This window comes from Aegilops tauschii, chromosome 4, assembly GCF_002575655.3.
Source record: "Aegilops tauschii subsp. strangulata cultivar AL8/78 chromosome 4, Aet v6.0, whole genome shotgun sequence".
Lineage (NCBI taxonomy): Eukaryota > Viridiplantae > Streptophyta > Magnoliopsida > Poales > Poaceae > Aegilops > Aegilops tauschii.
In genome coordinates, this window is record NC_053038.3 from 8,923,873 (window position 1) to 8,948,615 (window position 24,743).

General features: G+C 47.6%; 2 protein-coding genes across 7 annotated transcripts; one reads left to right on the forward strand and one right to left on the reverse strand.

Moving 5' to 3' along the window:
• Positions 1 to 804: 804 nt before the first annotated feature.
• LOC109734845 (uncharacterized) lies at positions 805 to 6,515 on the forward strand. Its single transcript, XM_073497433.1, has 10 exons — positions 805 to 853; positions 1,056 to 1,217; positions 1,399 to 1,568; positions 2,538 to 2,627; positions 3,330 to 3,440; positions 3,558 to 3,650; positions 4,736 to 4,834; positions 5,461 to 5,631; positions 5,725 to 5,804; positions 5,961 to 6,515. Exons 1-10 carry the CDS (start codon positions 805 to 807, stop codon positions 6,022 to 6,024), a joined length of 1,089 nt encoding a protein of 362 aa, XP_073353534.1. The 3' UTR covers positions 6,025 to 6,515.
• Positions 6,516 to 6,707: 192 nt separating this feature from the next.
• LOC109734843 (BEL1-like homeodomain protein 3) lies at positions 6,708 to 9,326 on the reverse strand. 6 transcript variants are annotated; one of them, XM_073496077.1, is made up of 4 exons: positions 9,029 to 9,326; positions 8,337 to 8,883; positions 7,809 to 8,230; positions 6,708 to 7,241 (listed from the first exon to the last, which is right to left on the reverse strand). In XM_073496077.1, exons 2-4 carry the CDS (start codon positions 8,853 to 8,855, stop codon positions 7,058 to 7,060), a joined length of 1,125 nt encoding a protein of 374 aa, XP_073352178.1. In that variant the 5' UTR covers positions 8,856 to 8,883; positions 9,029 to 9,326; the 3' UTR covers positions 6,708 to 7,057. The 6 variants fall into 6 exon arrangements, with proteins under 6 accessions (XP_073352178.1, XP_073352176.1, XP_073352177.1 ...); XM_073496075.1 differs by having other exon boundaries at positions 8,965 to 9,326; XM_073496076.1 differs by having other exon boundaries at positions 8,337 to 8,901; positions 9,029 to 9,325.
• Positions 9,327 to 24,743: the final 15,417 nt, after the last annotated feature.

Genomic DNA, 24,743 nt, shown 5'->3' on the forward strand with positions numbered 1-24,743 from the left:
ACCACCTCCGATGAGGCAGCGATGCCACACCTCGCGGAGGATCCATGCGCCATTTGGGCGGACGCGGTGGATACCCGACGGAAGGAGTCCGAGCATCGCCGCCGGGTGGCCTCTTCCCGGGAGTGGCAGAGCGCAAGCTGGACGGTCATCTCCTCCTCGGGGCCACGTGGGATGAGCTTCGGGTTGACGGATCTGAAGGTGTGCGACTAGGATCCGTTGCCCGTCATGCCGGAGATCGCCGGACAGGAGTTTGGGTGGTGGAGTGGCTAGGGTTTGGTCCGGGGAACGGTAGGGGACAAATATATGTGAGGTCGCGTGGGCCAATTTAGGCCGGATTCGATGTGGCAAACGCGCCGGTCAGGCCGGACGTTTGAGGCCGGTTTGAGGCGCCTGTCTGGGTGTTTTTCGACCAGTCACTGATCAATCAGCCCGTCCGAGTGTACATGAAGGTTTAGGCGCCCGACTGTGGATGCTCTTAGTACTCCCTTTGTTCCTAAATACAAAACGACTTTACGGGCTGTTTGCATAGTATAAAGTCTGTTTTTTGTTTTATTAGGAGAATCCGCACGAGTGGTCCTCTGCATTTTGTTCCTTTGAGCGACTTCAATATTCGGCGCCGCTTCTTCCGCTTCCCCAAACCCTCCCAAACTCTCCACTCTCCGAGGCGGCGGCGAGGCGGCAGGGCCCGTCGCTGGCGGCAATGGAGTGCGCAGACTTTAGAGTTGCGCTCGGCTTCGAGAGAGCCATTCGACGCGACCGTCCGTACGGCGGTACCCACGCCTCCCAGCCGAGGGCTCGCCGCAGATGGACTTCTTCGACGCGGCCTTCCAGGGCGACCTTCCCCGCCTCAGGGGTGAGCGACCTCCCCCTCGATCCAATCCGCCAATCGTCTGGCCGCGCACGTCCGCGCGCCGCCCCCTCCCTCCAATGCGGCCTAGGGTTTGGTTTCGGGGGAATGGACGGGGCGGTCCGCGCGTGCGTCTGCTCCTTTCGCTCTGCAATGTAGCGCCGCCGTCCATGTCTCTCACCTCAGATTTCTCGGCGTTGTTCTGAAGAGCTGGCGAGCGGCAGGGACGCGGAGGGGATGGCCTGGCTCGCCGATGTGTGTCTAGTGGGCGCGGGCCCGATGCAGACGGCGGCACGCTTGGGGAAACTGGACGCCGTCAGGTGCATGGTGGAGGAGCTGGGCTTCGATGTCAATGCTGGCAGCCAAGCCGGTATGCGTGCGCTTTCTCTGTGCTGATTGATTCTGTTCATGTTATTATGGTTAAGCCCAATTTCGCAATGTTGCTAGCGTGCACGATCTTTTAGTTTGTGTATATTTCAGTAAATTCATTCACCGCATCAGTTTCAGATACTCTAAGCACTAGTTACTTGTTTTTGATTTTATATTGGCAGGTGTAACTGCTTTGGCTGCCGCTGCAGCAGATGGAAGAATGCGTGTTATGAGGTACCTTCTGGACAAGGGGGCCGATCCAAATAAGCCAGCCAATTCAGGCCATTATCCTCTTCACCATGCTGCAAAACATGGTCTCTTCTGCGCAGACACTAAGCTTTCTGTCTTTAGAGTTGGTTGCTGTGCAAACAAGATTTAAAGGAGTGGTTCATTGTTCTCCTGAACAGTCTTCGACTCCTCACTAATGCAATTTGATCATTTGTGTGGCTTCTAGTTTTTGTTCTATCTTAGACGCTGAATTCTTGCACTTCTACCAAAAGTGTAGTTTATAAGAAATCGATTTGACTATTTTGCACAGCTCATGCTGATTTTTGGTGCTATCCAACAGCTTACAAATTGCATTTCAAACCCTCACTGAGGCGATGTTCAGTCTGGTTCTGATAATTAGCAAACTAGTATTCCTACTTATTTTGTTTCATTTTCATGGCATATTAGATGAACTTGGTCGCGTGACTTTGGAGCTGGGGGCCATATAGTAGATGGTGGCATTTACAGTTTCAGTTCAGTTTGTTCTCCCTACGAACTAATACGACCGGTCCCCAGTAAAAAAAGCTAACATGTATGGTCATATTTTGTGTTTGTGTCTCCTTATAACAAAACGATAACATATGTATGGTCTTATTTGTTCTCCCTATGGATTAATACTTTGCTCTTATTTTGTGCTTGTTTTTTCCGGTTCTGTAGCATTGGCATATCCCTTATAAATGAAAAATAACAACATTGCCTTTCAATCCCAAACAAGTTGGGGTAAGCTAGAGTTGAAACCTACAAGATCTCGAAACCTAGTTATGGTCCTGGCACTTGGATAGCTAACTTCCACGCACCCCTGTTTATGACACCCCTATCCATGTCGTGTCTCTTAAATAGTTTCAGCAAAATAATCATGACGTTGTTAACTCATGCCTGGCCTCTAGCCGAGGCATGCAGGTGGTGGTTCTTGATGATGTTTAAGAATACATTTCTATTGTTGTATGAGAAATGCTTATTTTTCATTGTAACATTATCTCTTTTTTTTTTCTGCACTATGTCTAGGACGTGATGAAGCAGCACGATTGTTGCTATCTAGAGGAGCTAGTATTGATGTAGCTTATCTTGGTCTGACACCACTACATTTCGCTGCTGGCTACGGGATGATTGGTGTCATGAAAGTTCTGTTGGGCACCATGCAGATGTAATAAGTACATTTCATGTTTTTGTATTTGAGCTTTATATGCTACCTTGTTAGAATGCAGATTCATCAACATTTAGTATGTTGGATTGCGGTTCCAAGCCTTGGTCTTCTCACAGCCTTTTATCGTAGCTGTAGATTTTCATCTCTTATATTTCTAAGTTCTAACTAATATTAGTTCAAAATCACATATAGAGTACTTAGCTAAAATGGCGGTTCAGATGGCTTTTCCGCAGGTCATACTTCATGCTACTCTGTACCATTGCTTACTTTTCTTAGCTGTGTGATCTTCAGTTCTTTCATGATGTCGTAGCAGATTTTTATGTTAAATGTACAGCTTGGGATCCCCTTGTTCCTATGCAGAAGCTGGATAGATTCCTGCTTTAACATGTGCATTTCTTATTTGATTAGCATAGTGTTATTCTGTCTTGTACTATTACTATGTCATAAACACTGGTTAGGTTGACAGAACTGTCTTTGCAGCTGAGGCTTAGCAATCTATATAAAATATTTATTGCAAACTGTCATTAGCATGGCTAATGATAGTTCTGTCATCCCACTTCCAGATAAAAGGAGAATCATGAGAACTGAAACATGTTGTGTGTCTCTATGTTCTAATTTCCATCTATTATTTTTAAGCATTCAATATCTGCCTATATCGAAGTCGTATTTTACACTAAAGATTTTCTGTAATAAAAAATGTAGCCGAACAAGGTCTCAGAAGAGGGAAGTACTCCGCTGACTGAAGCACTTCATGGTACCGATTCAGGAGTACCTGAATCTACTTCACTGAAGTGTGTCAAGCTGCTTGTGGAGGTCTGGTAACTGTCCACCTTGACCTCATGTTAATACATATAGTTTTCTTATGATATTAATCTATCACATGCATTGCATAGTCCATAACTTCTGATTTTATATGATCCATATCTACAGGCAGGCGCAGATGTAAATTCTGCTAATAGAGAAACTCCGTTGGTAATAGCAAAACGTTATGGCTTAACTGATTGCGTCCAGTACCTGTCGAAGGTTGGTGCAGACCCTAATATCACACATATTTGTATGAGTTTTGTTGCATTTTTACCTGATTGTGTCTTCTAGTGCTTGCAGTTTTCTTAGTCACTGCTATTATCTAGGGGATCGGGGACATATCTAGCATGTAACACCTATTTCCTACTATTTCGGTTCTCACATGCAAATCTACCCCTGAGTCATCTGATGAATGAAGTAAATCATGTATCGTCCCTTGATCAAACGACTGATAATCCTCTCAGATCTTATCTGTCACTGAGCAAGATTGTTTCTTATTCACTCCAGTCCTTGACAATTGAGGATTTGGTCTGATTTACTCCAGAAATTTACTAATATCCCTATATTATAAATATCAAGTACAATAGAAAGATGATCCCTTGGATGCAAGAAATCTCAACCAAACCACTCATTCCATCTTAGGACTCCTAATTGGACATGAACTCTAGAATACTTGGGTGCAGTTGATGCTGGGTTGGATATAACTAAGATAAGAACTCTTAGTTTGACACAAACTTTTCCTACATACTCCCTTGGTAAATACTCCCTCTGTCCCACAATATAAGACGTTTTTGCAAGTGTTAGCTTACAAAAACGTTCTTATATTATGAGACGGAGGGAGTACCATTTAGTGGTGCTTTAGCTCCTATTTAGCTTATTTTGGGGCTGTCACTTTTTGCCGTAGCCCGCTATTTTTAACTTTGGTAACTACTAAGAGAGCTCAGGAGTGCTTGCTCCTGGCTCAAAAAAGTATCTTTCGTCATTTGAACATTTTCCAAAGAAAAATCAGAGATGGACATGAGTGAGTGTTATATGTAGACTTCAATTTTGATGCAAAGACGTGCATTTCATTGCCCAGTGGAAAATCCATCCCAAACTCTCTCCTCTAATCATCTGTCTACAACTGTACGGCTTGGTTAAACAAACAGTACAACCTAGTTGGTTATGAGTCTTCCATTGTTATATGAAGTTTCATCGTCAAACAATGTCTTTTTTGGCACAAAAATAAACTTCTTTAATCTTCAGTGAACATTGTACATTTTGTATGTATATTTTGCTTGTCTTAATTTGTCTCTATGATTTAGGTTAAGCATGAAAAAAATACAAAAGTTCAGTTGAAATCATATGCCGAGAAAGCTATTAAGAGAAAGGACTATCATGGCGCGTCAAAGTTCTACTCCGAGGTTAGTAGTGATCTGAAGAATGATGTAGTATTGGTTATGCTACTCTAAGGTCTTTGCAAGATGCATATCAGCATATGCATGGAAGTTCTACAGTACACCTTATCCTCTCATTATACAAACATTGGGGTTTCTTTTTCAAAATGTCTGTTCATTGATGGAATCAAGAGTGTACTTATTTGACACCGTCGCCAGGTATAATATGTCTAGATATAAGCCAAGTAACTCTGTGAAGTACAATGATTGTTGAATCCACGACAGTATTACAAGATCTCCACTCTCCAGTCAAGTCTGGACACCTGTTATGTTGTTTGGAAACCTTCAACAGCCATGGCTGCTGGGAACGGTTCAAACCAGCTTCAGCAGCTCTCTCGCTATATTGGTTCTCAGTTTCAGTTCAGAACCATCATAAAGTGTGAACAGCCCTAATGTTATTGCTGATAGTCACAGGCATGGACTTGCGGAACCAGTGTTATCTTGTTAACTTTGGTAAACTTGGCTCTTGTCAGGCATACATAAGTAGCCCTGTGCAAGTTATAACAGACATATGCTGTTCCGTTCTTTTGCTCAAAAGACTTGTTTGCTTATGACACGTCCCTCACCATTTTCAATTCTCTGTTTTGATGTAGGCGATTGAGCTGGATCCTAGTGATGCGGCGCTGTACTCAAACAGGAGCCTTTGCTACCTGCAAATGACTGAAGCAGATAAGGCTTTGCACGCTGCTAACACTTGCATAAAACTGCGTCCGGAATGGATCAAAGGTTACTACAGGAAAGGAGCTGCTCTCATGTCGGTCGAGGTCAGATAAGTCACACAGATTACTCACCTTGCACTTGGTTGCATGGCATCTCCCTGTATACAGACTATAATCTGCCGAACCTCCCATTGGTAGGACTACAAAGGAGCTTGTGATGCATTCATGGCTGGACTGCAGCTGGACCCTGGAAACGCCGAGATGGAGGAAGTTTTCATGTAAGCTATTTTCCAAGAATCTCCCCACTGATGGGATTTTTTTTGGGGTGTTTGGGTGGTGGGGGGCGGGGAGGGTTGTTTGTTGATGCACACTTGCAGACTGGTCTAAACCGGGCGCCAATCAGGGAACGAACTTAACTTGGCTCATGTTTGCAGGGAGGCGGTCGAGGAAATGAAGAAGGATCACTTGGCTAGAAAAGGCTCCAAGCCATCCGATTAGAGGAAAACCGTGGATCGCCCTGCCCCGTTTCGTGTAAATATTTATCCTAGTGCCAGGAAACACACTCATCTTCTTTTTGGTACCGTACTGAGTAACAGAGCACTATGGACTCTGGTTTGCCTGTCAATGGCGCTATCGCAGAATGCCGCAGTAAACCCTAGGTGTAGTGGAAGTGGACGTTTCCTTTCCTGCGTGCAGCGAAAGAGGACCACGATGTTGGTCATCTATCTGGATGGGCATTGCTCCTTCAGTTTGTGTACCTTCTGTCGTGATCCGTTCGTCGATAGAAGTTTCCGTTGTTGCTCCATTGAGTTTCTCCGAGGGTGGTGGCGGCGGCTAAGCGTGTGTGCTCTGCTCCGCGGTAGAAGCTTCGAAACCGCCCTCCTGTAGGCGAAGATGTACTCGCTCACCCTTATGTGGCTTATTTCTGTACCCCAATTTTGAAAAGAGAGTCATGTATGTGGCTTATTTCTGTACCCCAATTTTGAAAACAGAGTCATGGACTGACCGGAATGGTAAATCCTCTGACCTGAATCGCTGCCCGGGGTAGCAGAGTAAGCACCAGATCCTGTCCCCAGTTTCAAAAAGATACATGATTAAGCTGAATTTAGGTCATAATAACCAGTTAGCAGTTTAGTTTGCTGGTAATGCTGTCAGTTTTTTGTTCGAGGAAGGCATTGGTGTCAGTTGAACTAGAGACATCTCATCTCAAACAGCTGGAATCACAAGTGACATTACATGCCGTAGAATCTCCAGGGTAAAGATGGATTTCATCATCAAGTAGGGCGCCGTGGCGATAGCCTGGCTGTCACTCACTCAAGCTCTGGCAAAAAGAGCTTCACTACCCAACTACAAACAGCAACACGATGAACAGTCCCATGAATCGCTACTAGACCAAAAAACACATGGAACTGACCGAAGAAAGATCACATCAAAAAGGAAAAATTCGGGTTAAGTTGACGGAAGATCGACCCATCTCCGGCCAAGGAAAACTGAATCTTGCGTCCGTCCCAAGGAAGGAGGTGTGCTCAGCTCATTGAGAGGGCGCCGCGTCGTCGTCCCTGGAGGAGACGTCGGAGAACTCGTCGGCGTACATCTCCTCGACCATGGGCTTCCACAGCCGCACCCGCGCGTTGATGAACCAGTTGGATATCTGTCTTCTGGTTAACCCCGTGCTCACGGCCAGCCTCAGCTTCTCGCTGTCGCTGGGGTACCTGCTTCACGTTGCAGCAAAACACACACAGCCGAGTGTCTGTCAACTAGCTTTGGATGTCTCGAATGCTACTTTCAATTACTGAATCTCAATATCTTCATGTTTCGAGTGATGCTTTTTTGAATCTAAATGTTTTTCAACGACCGTACTCGACTGTTCCGAAACATAAGGTGTATTGATTTTTTAAAGGTCAAAACTTGTCTATATTTGAATTTGACCAAGGTTATTGAGAAAATTTTTAATATCTACAAATATCCCTTCGTTCCAAAATAACCCAAATTTTAGGATTGTCCTAATTAAGCCAATCTGTTTGAATTTTGACCAAGTCTATTCGAAAAAATGTGCTAAGATCTACACATACAGATATTTCATAATGAATCTAGTGAAGCAAATTTATTGTATAGATGTTGGTATATTTTTGTATAAACTCGGTCAAACTTAACGAAGGACAAATCTAAAACTTTAATTATTTTGAAATGGAAGGAGCGTCAAAAGTTTATAGGTTATACTATGTCGGGATGCATGGCAGACAGAGCTTTGTTAGTGCTAAGCAGCTAGGGTGGGCACTCACGGATCTAGGAAATGGTTGAAGAGCCAGGCCCGGAGCACGGCCACCGACCCCTCCGGCAGGCCCCTCAGCGGCTTGCACACCTGCTCCGCCGCCCGCGCCGCCGCGGCCTGCTTCGTCCGCCGGACCAGCCGGCTCACCACGTCCTCCGTCTGCGCGGGGTCGTACTCGTCGTCGTCTTCGTCCTCCTCCTCCTCCTCGCTGTCATCGTTCGCCCACAGCGTCGCCCTCGGCGCCGGCGCCGGCCTTGTGATGACGGCGGCGAGCTTGCGGAGGATGGCGCGGCGCAGGTTCCCGAAGTGGCGCGTCATGGCCCGCGACATGAGCGACGTGTACCCGGCCGTCGCGGCGGGCCCCAGCGCCGGCTCGAAGGACGAGGCCACGCGGCTCAGCTCCTGGAAGTAGTGCTCCTGCCGGCCCTCCAGCTGCGAGAAGTCGATTAGCCGCCATGGCCATGGGGTTAGCTAGCCGAGGGAAGAAGAGACAGATTATATCACTAGCTGATAATGCAATGGAATAGTGCGGACTGACCTCGCTGAGAAGGCCGAGGAGCTTGGCATGCACCGCGCCGGCGCCGCCGTCGCTCCTGGCTTGGATCCCGCGGCGGCGCGTCGCTGCCGCCCGCAGACGGATCTCTCGGAGAGCCTGTTCGCCGGCCGCCTCGTCTTCGCTGCCTCCCCCAGCGCTCTCGTCGTCGTCGTCCCCGCCGACGACGGCGGAGACCGCGTCGCGCAGCAGCTCCTGCACGGGCCTCAGGTACCGGGAGCCACGCAGCACCGAGTCCACGGACGGCATAACCCCAGGCGCCAGAGCCGGCGCGTCCGCGTCCTCGTCGCGCGCGCAGCAACACCGGCGGCAGACGTCGTCGGCAGTCGCCGCCGGGGCGCCGAGCGTGAGCGCCAGCGGGCCAGCGGGCGAGGCAGCCGGGTGGTGCTCGCGGCAGCAGTGCTCCCGCAGACGGAGCAGCATCAGCGGGCCGTTGGCGCTGTCGGTGGCGACAGGACGAGCTTGCTTCGGCGAGCCGCTTTCCTGGAGGCGCTTGGTCACCATGTCTCCCTACCTACCACCACCACCGCCACTGACCATCGTTCATTAGCTTATCAAGAAAACATATCATCATCGTAAACTGAACTGATTAGTGCATGAGGATGAACTGAACTGATTAGTACATGATGATGAACAAGCATCAGCGTAAATGTGTCCATGCATGCATGCATGCATACCTCCTCTAGCTGTTGCCCTGGCCGGCCGGTGAAGAGAGGTGAGTGGTAGACCGGTGCTCCAGAGTAGAGCTACCGAGCTGGTGCAGAAGCACAATGGTATACGAGCTACCGGAGAGAGAGAGAGAGGGAGAGAGGGAGGCAGGTTCAAAGGGGCTTGGCTTGGCTTGGCTTGGCAGGAGAAGATATATATAGAGTGGTAGCTACTGTGCTGGTCATGGTCCATGCACATACACATACGCAGGCAGTGTGTATCTGCCCTGTATACTGCACTCCACAGCTCTACTGTGTGCTCTAGTGTAGAGGAGCCTCCGTTGGACAATGTGTGTTTGCATTGAAACGACGGCACCAACCATAGGAGGGAGGGAAGAGGCTTTTGGCACTGTGACTTCGGTGCAAGCAAGCTAGCAAGCTCTGTCTTTTGGCACTGTAATTACATGTCCTCCTGTCTCCTCCTCATCACCTATACCTCCTCTACTGCATGCCCTCCATGTCTACTACTGGTATCTATCTAGTACCGCCACAGCCCACAGCCTCTGCTACTACTGGCCGGGTATCTATCTAGCCCAGCCTTTCTTTCTTGGGGAGTGCAACCATGCCTCATGTCATATGCGAGCTCTCTCTCTCTCTGTGTATGTGTATGTGTGTTGGCCTGGCTGCAAAGCCACACACACACACACATGGTCGTGGTAGGGGCCCTCGGTCCGGCCTTGGTAGAGGCGTAGTGTAGTAGAATCGACCTCAATGCTGTGCTGTGCTGCCTTGTGTAGCTGTCCTAATCTATGGAAAGACCAGTGACTTTTTTCTTCTGGCTGCCTGCAGCTTCTGTGCCTGTTGATGCATGCTTGCTTGGTTCATGCCTCATGGTGTGTGTGTGCGCGCGCGCCTCCACATGCATGACATGACAAGCAAAGCACTCCGTAGCAATTGATCCGCTGCATGCTGCTGCCTCAGTACTCCTACTTGCGCCATGCATGCATGCTAAAGGTGAGCAGCAGCCTGACAGGTCCGCGATGCACATAAATGGATAGACACATCATACATCAACAAGTCCTTAATTCAGTCATGGCTGCATGCTGGGGAGAGAGAGAGAGATGGGGGTCGTGGTGCGAGGGCATCTCCAACGGCAATCACCGAGCGGACACCATGGATGCGTTCGGACGTGTCCGTGGACAACTCGGCCATCCCAACCGTGTCCCTCAAATCTGAATGTATCAGACGAACCCAAAGAAGAAAGAGATAAGTGGAAGACGGGTTGTAAATACGCAAAGATTGCATATCTTTTCATTGATAGAAGTAAAGAGAATGAGAACAATGAAGAATACAACAAATGACACGAACACAAGAAAGCATGAACATGATGCCAGAGCAGAGAGAAAGAGGATGCTCGGTCTCGGTCCAAACAGAAAAGACAACACAAGTAAACCCACGAAACTCCAAACTAGAGAGGCAAGCCAAAACCAACGAGACGTTCAACATCACCAAAGCCATCCACGGGAACGCCACGAGCGATCAAGATGTCGCCTTCATGAAGAAGAAGGGCGTCGTCGTCCGGTCCGAAGATCCGGGCCTAGGGTTTTTTGTGAGTTCGAAGAGAGGCGGAGATAAAGGCCATGGCAGCGCCTCCAAGAAGGAAAACACCCCCATGGCAGCGCCTCCTCCCCCGTTTTGAGAACAGTCTGTAGGATTTTCAACATCCAAACCATTTTGTGAACATTTAATGCGTGGAGTTGGAGGCCAAACAATATCCGGACAATCTTAATCGAATATTTGTTGGCTTTTTGGGGATTGCCCTAAAGGAGGAGGGGAGGAGGAGGTCAAAACAAACAAACAAAAACAGTTTCTGGAGGTGTCCATCGATGTCACTGGAGAGTGATTGATTGGACTGATCCTAAGCTAGCAGCAGCAGCAGCAGGGGCGGCGTGGTGGCGCTGTTTGTTGCTCTTTCTTTTGGGGCAGAGGGGCGGCTTTTTATTCGTTCAGGCGATCCCTACAGTGCCGTTCAAACTGACCTGATTTGAGCTGTGAACTGACCACGTTTCAGTTTGACCAATCGAATCAATGCCCGCACGCCTTTCATCACCTTCCGTCCCTTGTCTTCTACTAGTACATGATGATGCCACGGCACGCGTATCGCCTCAGCTCAACTGTACATCTTGGGTAGTAAATAGTATCATGTGTGCAAAGTGCCACAGGGAGGCCCAAACTTAACAGCTGGGTTCAGTTTGGCCAAAAGCATCTACTACAGAATCTGAAAGGTTGATGGGTATAGGGTGCTGGCGGCTTTGTTCATTTGGAAGCACCATAACGCGGTCATCTTTGACGATGCCCAGCTTACCTAGCTTAACTTGCCTACTTGACACGTTCAAGTCGGAGGTCACACAATCGGTGACAGCAGGTGCCGGATGTCTGGCCGTTCTGCTTCCAGCGATTCCTCTGCCTAGTGTGTAAGAGCATCTCTAGCGGATCCCGCAAACCGTTGTCCTGTAAATCTCATTTACGGTATCCCGTAAACGGAATTTATGGTACGACGGATGTCGAGACATATGACAGATCCCGCAAACAAACTGAAACACATACGACATATTCAAACTAGCAGTTCACGCCGCTTAAAACATCACTGGAGTTCATACTTAAAACATCACCGGATTGCAAACTAAAAACACAGTTCATACTTAAACATCACCGGAGTTCATACTTAAAACATAGGTCATACTAGTATAAAACAAAAATTAAACTAGATCTACTCGTCATCACCATCACCGGAGTTGCCAACACTGAGGTGGTGCTCCATGTGGGAGTTGGAGAGCACGAAGGCGAGGTCGTACTCCTCCCTCAACGCCGGCACCCACACCGCTGCAGCTTCATCCCCTGTGACGGCCGCGTCCTTCTCGTTGAACCAAGCACGCTCCGCCGCCCGGAGGCGCTGGATCGCGGGATCGAAGATCCGGTGGAGGTGGTCAAAGTTGGTCCATGCGTGCTGGCCGGAGCCACGGGACAACGCGCTGTGCTTCCACGCCTGCTCCTTGTGCCACTCCTCCACCGGCGGGCGGAGGGAGGATGATGCGGAGCATCCCACGGTCATCCCCAGGGACCTACCTACGTCTCCCACGACACCACTTGGACCAATGACAAGAGCTCGAGCAAAGGCTATCGAAACTAAGGTGAACTCGCTCCTCTCCGAACTACCACCTTCTACATATGAGACATGGCTACTACCTCAAGCGGAGACCCTATGTGAGATCAGGTACTTGGAGGGAAGGCACGGGACAGCTACACCCAACGGACAAGACAACGAGGACACCAAGTACAAGGACCAAGAGGAACTACCAGGAAGCTACAGCCCCCGGACGACCGAGCCCCTCCGGATGACCGGAACCACCATCACAGAACCAAAACATCGGAGGTATGGAGGCCACCGGACGACGACACTCCGGACGTCCGACGCCCACCAAAAATCCGATGCCGCCTGATCAGAGCCAAAACGTCGGAAATCCGACACTTACCGGACGTCCGAGCCCCCGCGAGACACCGGACGACCGGTAACTGTCGGACGTCCGACGCCTGTGTGTTGACTGCGTGTTGGGCCGAAGCCCATGTACCCTTTCGTAGACTATATATACTCCTCATCCTCCCTCCTATTAGGGTTAGCAAAGTATTAGCTCATTTGAGAGATAGAGCTTTGCTCATCCACTTGATACCTTCTCCATCGGAGTTCACGACCTCTACGGAGAAGATCCCCCAAGTGGATTCAAGACCCCTCACAGGAAGACCCCTCAAGACCTCCTCACGGAGAACTACCGCCTCTTGTATCGTCCTTTGTTGCATTTGGATCTTGTATCACCCTTTATGTTCATGGATCTAGCACATGTGTGATTGTTCTCGTTGATTTGAGTGTCTTTCTCTCACGTTTTACCCTCATGTTCTTCGTAGGATCCTCTCCATTTCGTGAAAGACCGGCCCTAGGGTTTCCACCATGCATCATCTTGGTATCATGAGCCTTGGTTGATCACGAATTTGGAGCCCCTACCCTTGTTTTGTTGATTTTGTCCCAATTTCGAAAATTCCCCACCAAAATAGCCCCAATTTTTTGGTGATTTGTTGGTGTGATGAAGTTTTGTTGGATTTGATCCATGGATTTGCTTTGACACGAGTGGATCTATCTTTCCCCCACCATCTCCACCATTTTCATCCACAAATTCGTCCAATTTTGCACGAACTTTTACATATGCACCACGAACCCTAGAGTTCATCACGTGCCCGAAATCGCCCAGGCACCGGACGTCCGACAGCCACCGAACGTTCGACGACCACCACCGGACATCCGACGAACCCTGACGAAATTGAACTTTGTTCAATCCCACCGCTCCACTTCCACTTCCGCATACGCACTCCCATACCACTACACTTTCCGCAACCACCATCGCTTACCCGCTACCAATTCCGACAATTTTTGACACATTTGGTCTTTGAGAATTTGAGTTGCGACCGTTTCCTAACGTGTTTCGGCTACTTAGGGACGGTTCGACGACATCACCGCCGCTCATCTTCGTCATCGACATCGACCACTTCACAATTTTGACACCTTCACCGTAAGCAAGAACGGTAACCTCTATATCATCTTGGTATCGTGGTATCCCATCATTGTACATTCTTGCCATTGCATTGATAACCCCATAGCCCATTTTCGCGTCACTTACCTATCGAGACTAGCCATTTGAGTATTGCTGGCAACGTTACTTGTGCACATTAGTGGTCATTGCATATATCACATCATTGGTATACATATCTTGGTATCATCTCTTGTGTCACAAGGTTGTCCTCGCATATACACAATTGCTATCTTGGTTCGTGAAGTTTTGCATAAGAGGCCAAAGAAAGCTCAAAAGAGAAAGAGCCAAACCAGCTTTTAAGCAAAAGGAAAAGATAAGCAAAGAGCTTTTAAGCAAGAACCATAGCATCATACTACATTAAGATTGTCATACTCGATCATCTTGGATCATATCATCGAAACACCATACATAGAACATACTTGGGATAGAAGTCATTGCATTTTGCTTAGTAGGTTGTGCACAATTCTCTTATCCGCCTATTGTGCAATCAAGCTAGCGTCTCTCTAGCGTTGTGCAACAGGAGCATTTCGTGGATTCCACATTTTGGCTCATTCCTTGGTTGCATGACCCCATCTATCTATCCGTGTGTGTGTTTCCGTGTGACATATCTTGCTATTGGTCTACTTGTTGCATTTGCAAATTTGCGAATCTTTTTCAACATTATTGAGTCTCACTAACAATTGCATAAATTTGGTCCACCATCCTAACCAAGCTCCACCAAAAGCTTTATGTGTGTAGGTGTGAGAGATTGACAAGATACGGTACCAATTGTTCTATTTCCTTGTTACATCATTGAGTGATCTTTGATCCATTCTCAACATCGGTCAAGGTACATTTGGTATTGTTTTTCCCTTTCTCCCACTCACACAATTACTTGGAATGATGGATAGGACAACTACTTCTACCAACCCACTCTTCATCGAGCTAGACAAGGACCCGAACACCTACGTCACCAAGAACCACCTCTTCGGCGCACAAAGAGCTTTGCATCAAGAACAACAAGCATTGAGCGACCGCATCGACAACCTCGCCACCGACTTGCGACATTCTGAGCAACGTACAAGAGAATACTTCGACAACAAGCTCGACGAACAAAAACAAGAGAGTAATGCAAGAATGGGTGAGATTCGTGCCTTGTTGGTCAACCGCTCTTCTACCACTTCGTCATATTCAAGACGGAGCCGCTCGAGTCAACATTCCGACGACACCATCTCCGGCTCAAGTACACCGACATCGAACACTCTACGTCGAGCCACACACCAAGACCGTCAAGCAAACCGCAATCCTCTACACGACAATCGTCCACAAGAACAACTTGGCGAGCAAGAACATCGGCATCGCCAAAATCAAGCTACTCTTGCGCAAGCACAAGAACGACAACGCCTAGCCAACACGAGGAAGAGCGAGCACGCCAACACCAAGACGAGCAAGACGCCGAAGCTCTCCGTCAACAACAACAATGGCGTGAAGCTCAAGCACTTGAGGTGCAACGTGCCCTCCGAGAAACAAGTCGCGCTGTCGCCGCACGCAACCGACATACTCGTGAGCAAGAAGAAGCACTTTGCGATGAAGTTCAAGAGAGGAACTATCAAGCACGATTGCACCGACAAGTCCCACAAGTTCCTCCACAAGCTAGACAAGAACCACAAGTCCGTCAAGAGCAACAAGACAATGGGAATCCTCCACGCCTAGACCAAGTTGAGGGTGACAATCCTCCACGTCAAGGACGTCATCACCCTTGACCCCAACACAATGAAGAGCAACGCTATGGCAAGCTCAAGTTCACTATGCCCAAGTTCACCGGAAGCAATGACCCCGAAGAGTATCTTTCATGGGCATTGAAGGTTGACAAGATCTTTCGTTTGCACACCTATGAGGAAGAGAAGAAGATCGCCATGGCATCCCTTGAGTTCCAAGACTATGTCCTCATTTGGTGGGAGCAAACCATTGAACGCCGAGAAGCAAGAGGTGAACCACCAATCACAACTTGGGATCAGATGAAGGATGTCATGAGAGCGCGCTTTGTGCCAACCTACTACAACCGCGACCTCTTCAAAAAGTTACAACTCCTCAAGCAAGGAACAAAGAGCGTTGAAGAGTACTACAAGGAAATGGAAATTTCCATGATTCGAGCAAATGTCACGGAAGATGATGAGCAAACTATGCACGTTTCTTGAATGGACTCAATCATCCTATCAAGAAGATCTTCGACTTCCAACCTTACTCCAACCTTATCGAGCTAGTACACCAAGCTACCAAAGCGGAGCGACAAGTGCAAGATGACTTCAAGTATGCAAAGTACTCTTCCAAGAACTACAACTCCAACAACCAAGCTTCAACGACTCCAACACCTTCTACCTCAACCAAACCTTCTACAAGCAACGGCGACAAGTCAAGTTACAAGAAAACTTCGACATCCTGAAGTCGTCCTCCTACTACAAGCAACTTCAAGCCGAGAGCTTCATCATCTACAACTCCACCGGATGAGACCATCAAGACAAGTTCCATCAAGTGCTTCACATGCGGCGGCCGAGGCCACAAGTCCTTCGAGTGTACCAACAAGCGCACCATGATCCTCAACGACGACAGCACCTATGACTCCATGAGTGAAGAGAAAATGGAAGCCCTTGAGCAAGTGGCCATGCACCGGCGCGTGAATGAGGATGAAGATGATCAAGTCTTTTGTGACGAAGATTCGAGCCCCGCTCTCGTTGTCTCCAAAATCTTGACACTTCAACATCAACAAGACGAAGACCAAAGATGCCATATCTTCCACGCCAAGGCGGGCATCAATGGAAGGTCTGTGAAGGTCATCATCGACGGAGGAAGTTGCCATAACTTCGCGAGTGAAGAACTATGCTCCAAGCTCCACTTGGTCAAGATGAAGCATCCTCGTCCCTACAAGGTCCAATGGCTAAGCGACTCCGGTGCTATACAAGTAGAGCACACCGTGCAAGTTTCCTTCAAGATAGGAGCATACAAAGACTCTTTGGAGTGTGATGTCGTTCCGATGTCCGTTTGCCATCTCCTACTTGGGTGACCATGGCAATTCGACCGTGGCGTCATCCACAACGGGCGTACCAATCACTATAGCTTCAAGATGAAGGGAAAGGAGTACGTGCTACGACCTATGTCACCAAGTCAAGTGATCGCCGACAAGCAAGCAACCACACATCATGGAGAGAATAGTGAGAGAGTGAGCCACCCTAAAGGGAGTGAGAGCCACAAGCCAAAAATGAGTGCCTCCACGATGAGCGACAAGAAAAACCTAGTTCTATTTGCTACCAAAAGTGAGATGAGAGAAGTGTGTGAGAACCCATCAAGTGTTATGCACTATGTCCTTTTGTGCAAGGACGAGGCAACAAAAACTAACACCTCTCACAATCTACCTTTAGTGTTATCTTCTCTATTGCAGGAATTCCAAGATGTATTCCCCGACGAGCTACCTCCGGGTCTACCTCCTCTTCGAGGCATCGAACACCGCATCGACCTCATCCCCCTAGCACCTCTTCCTAACAAGGCACCATGCTGCGTCAATCCCGAAGAAACCAAGGGGATCCAACGGCAAGTACAACAACTCATCGACAATGGCCATGTACGAGAAAGCTTGAGCCCATGTGCCGTACCGGTAATCCTTGTTCCAAAGAAAGATGGTACATATCGCATGTGTTCCGATTGTCGTCCTATCAATGCTATCACCGTTCGTTATCGATACCCCATTCCACGCCTTGATGATGTGCTAGATGAGCTTAGCGGAGCCACCATTTTCTCTAAAATTGATCTTAAAATTGGCTACTATCAAATACACATCCAAGAAGGTGACGAATGGAAAACCGCTTTGAAATCCAAGTTTGGCTTGTATGAATGGTTGGTCATGCCAATGGGTTTATCTGAAGCACCCGGTACTTTCATGCGCGTCATGCATTTTGTTCTTAGGCCCTACATTGGTGTATTCGTTGTGGTCTATTTCGACGGCATACTTGTTTTTAGCAAATCTCTTAAAGGTCATGTCACCCATGTTAGAACCGTTTTGCAAACTCTTAGAAAAGAGCGCCTTTATGCTAATATGGAAAAATGCCTTTTTGGTGTTGATAAGCTTGTTTTCTTGGGTTTCGTTGTGTCTTCGAAGGGTGTTCATATAGATAAATCTAAGATCAATGCTAATTAAACTTGGCCACAACCAACCAACTTGCAACAAGTGCGAAGTTTCCTTGGCTTAGCCAGTTTCTATCATAGATTCGTGAAGGATTTTACCACAATCGCTTCACCTTTACATGCCTTGAGTAAGAAAAATGCACCATTTGTTTGGGGACCATCTCAAGATACCGGATTCAATGAGCTTAATAATTTGCTTACGCATGGCCCTTTGCTTGCATTACCCAACTTTGATAAACCATTTGAGATACATTGCAATGCTAGCGGTTACGGCATAGGAGGCGTGTTGATGCAAGAGAAACACCCCATAGCTTTCTTTAGTGAACAACTTTCCGGAGCGCAACTCAATTACCCCATCTATGACAAAGAACTATATGCTTTAATTAGAGTCTTGCATGTTTGGGAGCATTATCTCCGCCCTCATGAGTTCATTCTCCACACTGATCATGAAACACTTAAGTACCTTAAGGGTCAAACTAAGTTGAACAAGCATCATGCTAAGTGGAGTGAATTCATTGTGTCATTTCCTTATGTCATCAAGTACATCAAAGGTAAGGAAAACGTTGTGGCAGATGCTCTTTCCTATAGATGCATGCTTGTTACCCAACTTGATTTAAATGTCATTGGCTTTGAGCACATAAAAGACTTGTATGCGCATGATCCTACTTTTGCTATTCCTTATGCCATATGTTTGACGTATACGCCTTGGGAACGATATTACATCAAAGATGATTATCTTATGAGAGCTAACAAACTTTGTATCCTGATACGTCTCCAACGTATCTATAATTTTTGATTGTTCCATGCTATTATATTATCTGTTTTGGATGTTTATGGGCTTTACTAAACACTTTTATATTATTTTTGGGACTAACCTATTAACCGGAGGCCCAGCCCAAATTGTTGTTTTCTTGCCTATTTCAGTGTTTCGAAGAAAAGGAATATCAAACGGAGTCCAAACGGAATGAAACCTTCGGGAGAGTTATTTCTGGAACGGAAGCAATCCAGGAGACTTGGAGTAGACGTCAGGGAAGCTTCGAGGAAGCCACGAGGCAGGGAGGCGCGCCCTACCCCCCTGGGCGCGCCTCCCACCCTCGTGGGCCCCTCGTGGCTCCCCTGACCGACTTCTTTCGCCTATATATGTCCATATACCCTAAAAACATCGGGAAGCACAATAGATCGGGAGTTCCGCCGCCGCAAACCTCCAGAGCCATGAAAAACCAATCGGGACCCTGTTCCGGCACCCTGCCGGAGGGGGGGATCCCTCACCGGTGGCCATCTTCATCATCCCGGCGATCTCCATGACGAGGAGGGAGTAGTTCACCCTCGGGGCTGAGGGTATGTACCAGTAGCTATGTGTTTGATCTCTCTCTCTCTCTCTCTCTCGTGTTCTTGAGGTGATATGATCTTGATGTATCGCGAGCTTTGCTATTATAGTTGGATCTTATGATGTTTCTCCCCCTCTACTCTCTTGTAATGGATTGAGTTTTCCCTTTGAAGTTATCTTATCGGATTGAGTCTTTAAGGATTTGAGAACACTTGATGTATGTCTTGCCGTGCTTATCTGTGGTGAAATTGGGATATTCACATGATCTACTTGATGTACGTTTTGGTGATCAACTTGCGGGTTCAATGAACTTATGCATAGGGGTTGGCACACGTTTTCGTCTTAACTCTCCGGTAGAAACTTTGGGGCACTCTTTGAAGTTCTTTGTGTTGGTTGAATAGATGAATCTGAGATTGTGTGATGCATATCGTATAATCATACCCACGGATACTTGAGGTGACATTGGAGTATCTAGGTGACATTAGGGTTTTGATTGATTTGTATCTTAAGGTGTTATTCTAGTACGAACTCTTGAATAGATCGATCCGAAAGAATAAATTTGAGGTGGTTTCGTACCCTACAATAATCTGTTCGTTTGTTCTCCGCTATTAGTGACTTTGGAGTGACTCTTTGTTGCATGTTGAGGGATAGTTATATGATCCAATTATGTTATTATTGTTGAGAGAACTTGCACTAGTGAAAGTATGAACCCTAGGCCTTGTTTCCTAGCATTGCAATACCGTTTACACTCACTTTTATCATTAGTTACCTTGCTGTTTTTATATTTTCAGATTACAAAAACCTATATCCACCATCCATATTGCACTTGTATCACCATCTCTTCGCCGAACTAGTGCACCTATACAATTTACCATTGTATTGGGTGTGTTGGGGACACAAGAGACTCTTTGTTATTTGGTTGCAAGGTTGTTTGAGAGAGACCATCTTCATCCTACACCTCCCACGGATTGATAAACCTTAGGTCATCCACTTGAGGGAAATTTGCTATTGTCCTACAAACCTCTACACTTGGAGGCCCAACAACGTCTACAAGGAGAATGTTGCGTAGTAGACATCATATCCCCGAGTCTTCTCTTCGTTTGTTACTTTTGCAAGAATCTCATGGAGGCGGACTTATGGGACACTTTGGACGCGACAAGACATTCTCTACGCTCTCAAAGAACTACTTTTGGCCCAAGATGTTCCGCGACGTCTCACGTTTCACCAACCGATGCTCTACATGTTGCAAAGCTAAGTCTAAAGCTCAATCCCATGGTCTCAATATGCCACTTCCTATTCCGTATCACCCATGGGAAGATATTAGTATGGACTTTGTGATTGGTTTCCCTAGAACTAGAAATGGCAAAGATTTCATGTTTGATGTTGTGGACCGATTCTCTAAAATGGCTCATTTCATCCCATGCAACAAGATAGACGATGCTTCACATGTTGCAAATCTCTTTTGTAGGGAAATCTTGCGCCTACATGGAGTGCCAAAGATGATTGTCTTAGACCGCGACGTCAAGTTCCTAAATTACTTTTGGAAGACACTATGCGCCAAGCTCGGAATCACGCTCTTGTTCTCTTCGGCATACCATCCTCAAACCGAAGGCCAAACAGAGGTCACGAACCGGACGCTATCTACTCTCCTACGCCTATTGATCAAGAACAACATCAAGGAGTGGGAAGAGTGTTTACCCATCGCCGAGTACGCCTACAATCGAGCACGACACTCTACTACCAGCAAGTCCCCCTTCGAGGTCGTCTACTGCTTCAACCCGTTGTCCCCATTGGACATTCTACCTCTTCCACTACAAGAGCGCATCAACATGGACACAAGTGCACGAGTGAGCTACCTCAAGAAGATGCATGAAGATACAAGGCACACCATCGAGCGCCACGTACAACGACTCGCGACCAAGCTCAACATCAACAAGCAACCCATGATATTCAACATTGGAGATCTTGTGTGGCTACACCTTCGGAAGGACCGCTTCCCCAACGAACGCAAGTCCAAACTTCTACCTCGAGCCGACGGACCCTTCAAGGTGCTAGCATGCTACAACAACAATGCTTACAAGATCAACTTACCACATGACAAGTACAACGCGAGCGACGTCTTCAACATCAAGGATCTCTCTCCATACCATGGTGATGAGTCTTTCGATCCGAGGTCGGATCTTTCCCAAGGGGCGGGGGGGAGATGATGCAGAGCATCCCACGGTCATCCCCATGGACCTACCTACGTCTCCCACGACATCACTTGGACCAATGACAAGAGCTCGAGCAAAGGCTATCGCAACTAAGGTGAACTCACTCCTCTCCGAACTACCACCTTCTACATATGAGACATGGCTACTACCTCAAGCCGAGACCCTATGTGTGATCAGGTACTTGGAGGGAAGCCACAGGACAGCTACACTCAACGGACAAGACGGCGAGGACACCAAGTAGAAGGACCAAGAGGAACTACTAGGAAGCTACAGCCCCCGGACGACCGGCACCTGTCGGACGTCCGACGCCTGGAGGCACCAGTCGAACAGCCGAGCCCTAGCCTACGCACACTCCAGCGGCCAGACGACCGACACCGACTGAACGTCCGACACCCTGCAGCCACCGGACGACCGAGCCCCTCCGGACGACCAGCACCACCATCACAAAAGCAAAATGTCGGAAGTATGGAGGCCACCGGACGACCGATGCTCCGGACGTCCGACACCCACCGAAAACCCGACGCCGCCTGATCAGAGCCAAAACGTCGGAAATCCGACAATTACCGGACGTCCGAGACCCCGCGAGAGACCGGACGACCGGTAACTGTCGGACGTCCGACGCCTGTGTGTTGACTGCGTGTTGGGCCGAAGCCCATGTACCCTTTCGTGACCCTAGACTATATATACTTCTCCTCCTCCCTGTTATTAGGGTTAGCAAAGGATTAGCTCATTTGAGAGATAGAGCTTTGCTCATCCACTTGATACCTTCTCCATCAGAGTTCACGACCTCTACGGAGAAGATCCCCCAAGTGGATTCAAGACCCCTCACGGGAAGACCCCTCAAGACCTCCTCACGGAGAAAAACTACCACCTCTTGTATCGTCCTTTGTTGCGTTTGGATCTTGTATCACCCTTTATGGTCATGGATCTAGCACATGTGTGATTGTTCTCGTTGATTTGAGTGTCTTTCTCTCGCATTTCCCCTCGTGTTTTTCGTAGGATCCTCTCCATTTCGTGAAAGATCGGCCTTAGGGTTTCGACCCTGCATTAGAGGAGCTCCCAGGCTCATCATCGTTGCAGCACTTGTGAGGCGGCTCGCCGCCGTGGCAGTCGAGCCCCCTCGTCCACCCCTCCTATCACCCACGCACGACGTCAGGGCTCGTTTCTAGTGGCTTTGCTCGCATTGCTCAGTTATGGCTGGTGAGGGAAGTTACCCGGTTATGAAACCATCTTGTTTTGCTTCGTACTTGCATTGCTAGTGTTCCCATGTATCTTATGTCTATTGTTAAATTCCCTAAATGGGATATCAAGGCTATTTCTTCTCAGATGGCTCTCCCTTTGTGGGGGAATGGTGGTGACGATTATAAGTATCACTTGGATAACTGGGGCCTTGTGTCCCAAAAGAAATATTTTGGAGGTTTAGGCATTCCTAATCTTAGGGAGTTTAAGTTTGCGTTGCTCGCATCTTTGGCCAACAGAATTTGTGGCTGGTGAGGGAACTTGCCCAGTTATGAAACCATCTTATTTTGCTTCCTACTTGCATGCTAGTGCTCCCATGTATCTTATGTCTATTGTTAAATCCCCTAAATGGGATATCAAGGCTATTTCTTCTCTTTTTGTGGGGGAATTTTGGTGATGATCTTAAGTATCACTTGGACAATTGGGGGCTTGTGTCACAAAAGAAAGATTTTGGAGTTTTAGGTATTCCTAGTCTTAGGGAGTTTAAGCTTGCATTGCTTGGATCTTTGGCCAAGAGATATTTTCAGGATGCAACAAAAATTGACTATCACTTATTCACCATAAATATAATATTTAAACCTACTGTGTTCGTGATGTGGTATAAGAAAAATGTGGGTTCCCCCTTTTGGAAAGGGCTCACTTGGGCCTTTGCAGTTGTTAGGCCTTTCTATAGATGGACTTTGGGTGATGGCATTAAGATTAGTTTTTGGCATGAAATTTTGGCGGGCGACAACATGTTGAAAACACAGTTTTGGGATGTTTTTGACATTTGCCAACAACCAAATTGCATTGTAGCTCAGGTCTGGGATGGATGCAATCTCAAACGCTCTTTTAGGAGATGTGGATATTGGCAACTACTGCTTATTTTGTTACAATCTTGTGTCCCTTCTTGTAATCCTGAAGGCCCTGTTTGGTTAACGGAAGCCTTTCTTTGGAAGATTCCTGTCCCTCCTAACATTCATGTGTTCTTGTGGCTGTTGTTAAAAACAAAGCACTTACCAGATATAATCTTTGTAAGAGACAACATGTGCAAGATCTAACCTACTTATATTGTAATGAACTTGAATATGTTCCTCATCTTATGTTTCATTGCATTGTGTTGGGGAACGTTGCATGGATAACAAAAAATTTCTACGCACACGCAAGATCTATCCATGGAGATGCATAGCTACGAGAGGGGGAGAGCATCTTCATACCCTTGAAGACCACTAAGCGGAAGCGTTTATCAATGCGGTTGATGTAGTCGCACATCTTCACGATCCGTCCCGATCAAGTACCGAAAGTACGACACCTCCGCGTTCAACACATGTTTAGCTCGATGACGTCCTCGTCTTCTCGATCCAGCAAGAGAGAAGTAGTAGATGAGTTCCGGTAGCACGATGGCGTGGTAACGGTGGTGGTGAAGAACAATCTCCGCAGGGCTTCGCCAAGCACAACGGAAACTATGATGGAGGATAAACTAGAGGGGACGGGGTTGCCAGCACCCGGCTTGGTGAATCTTGATGTGTCTTGGGTGCTAGCCCTGCCCCTCTATTTATATGTTGACCTCTGGGGTCGAAACTTGGAGTAAAAGCCTCCTCAAAGTCGGTTTAGCCCGCAAGGAAGAGTCCTTCTCGGACTTCCAGGACCAGACGCCATGGGCCTCGGCGTCAGGCCCAGACGCCATGGGCCTCAGCATCTGGCCTAGGGTCAGACGCCAGGGTCTCCAGCGTTTGGTCCCTGACCTCTGCAAAACTTCCTTTTGCACCGACCTAAAGCCCCGTGGGCCTTACCCCTTGGCCTAACCATATCATCCTATATATCAATCTTTACCTCCAGACCATTCCGGAGCTCCTTGTCATGTCCGTGATCTCATCCAGGACACCGAACAACATTCGGTCACCAACATACATATCTCATATAATACTATATCGTCAACGAACGTTAAGCGTGCGGACCCTACGGGTTCGAGAATGATGTGGACATGACTGAGACGCTTCTTCGGTTAATAACCAATAGCGGGACCTGGATGCCCATATTGGTTCCTACATATTCTACGAAGATCTTTATCGGTCGAACCTTTATGACAACATACGTAGTTCCCTTTGTCAGTTGGTATGTTACTTGCCCAAGATTCGAACATCGGTATCTACATACTAGTTCAATCTCGTAACTGGCAAGTCTCTTTACTC

Bases quoted from the DNA above. Each gene is read 5' to 3' on its own strand.
- LOC109734845 (XM_073497433.1), top strand. From the start codon at position 805: ATGGACTTCTTCGACGCGGCCTTCCAGGGCGACCTTCCCCGCCTCAGG. The intron at 854-1,055 runs GTGAGCGACCTC...GTTGTTCTGAAG, and splicing joins CGACCTTCCCCGCCTCAGGG to AGCTGGCGAGCGGCAGGGAC. The intron at 3,651-4,735 runs GTTGGTGCAGAC...TCTATGATTTAG, and splicing joins GCGTCCAGTACCTGTCGAAG to GTTAAGCATGAAAAAAATAC.
- LOC109734843 (XM_073496077.1), bottom strand. From the start codon at position 8,855: ATGGTGACCAAGCGCCTCCAGGAAAGCGGCTCGCCGAAGCAAGCTCGT. The intron at 8,231-8,336 runs GTCAGTCCGCAC...GACTTCTCGCAG, and splicing joins TCCTCGGCCTTCTCAGCGAG to CTGGAGGGCCGGCAGGAGCA. The intron at 7,242-7,808 runs GTGAGTGCCCAC...TGCAACGTGAAG, and splicing joins TTCAACCATTTCCTAGATCC to CAGGTACCCCAGCGACAGCG.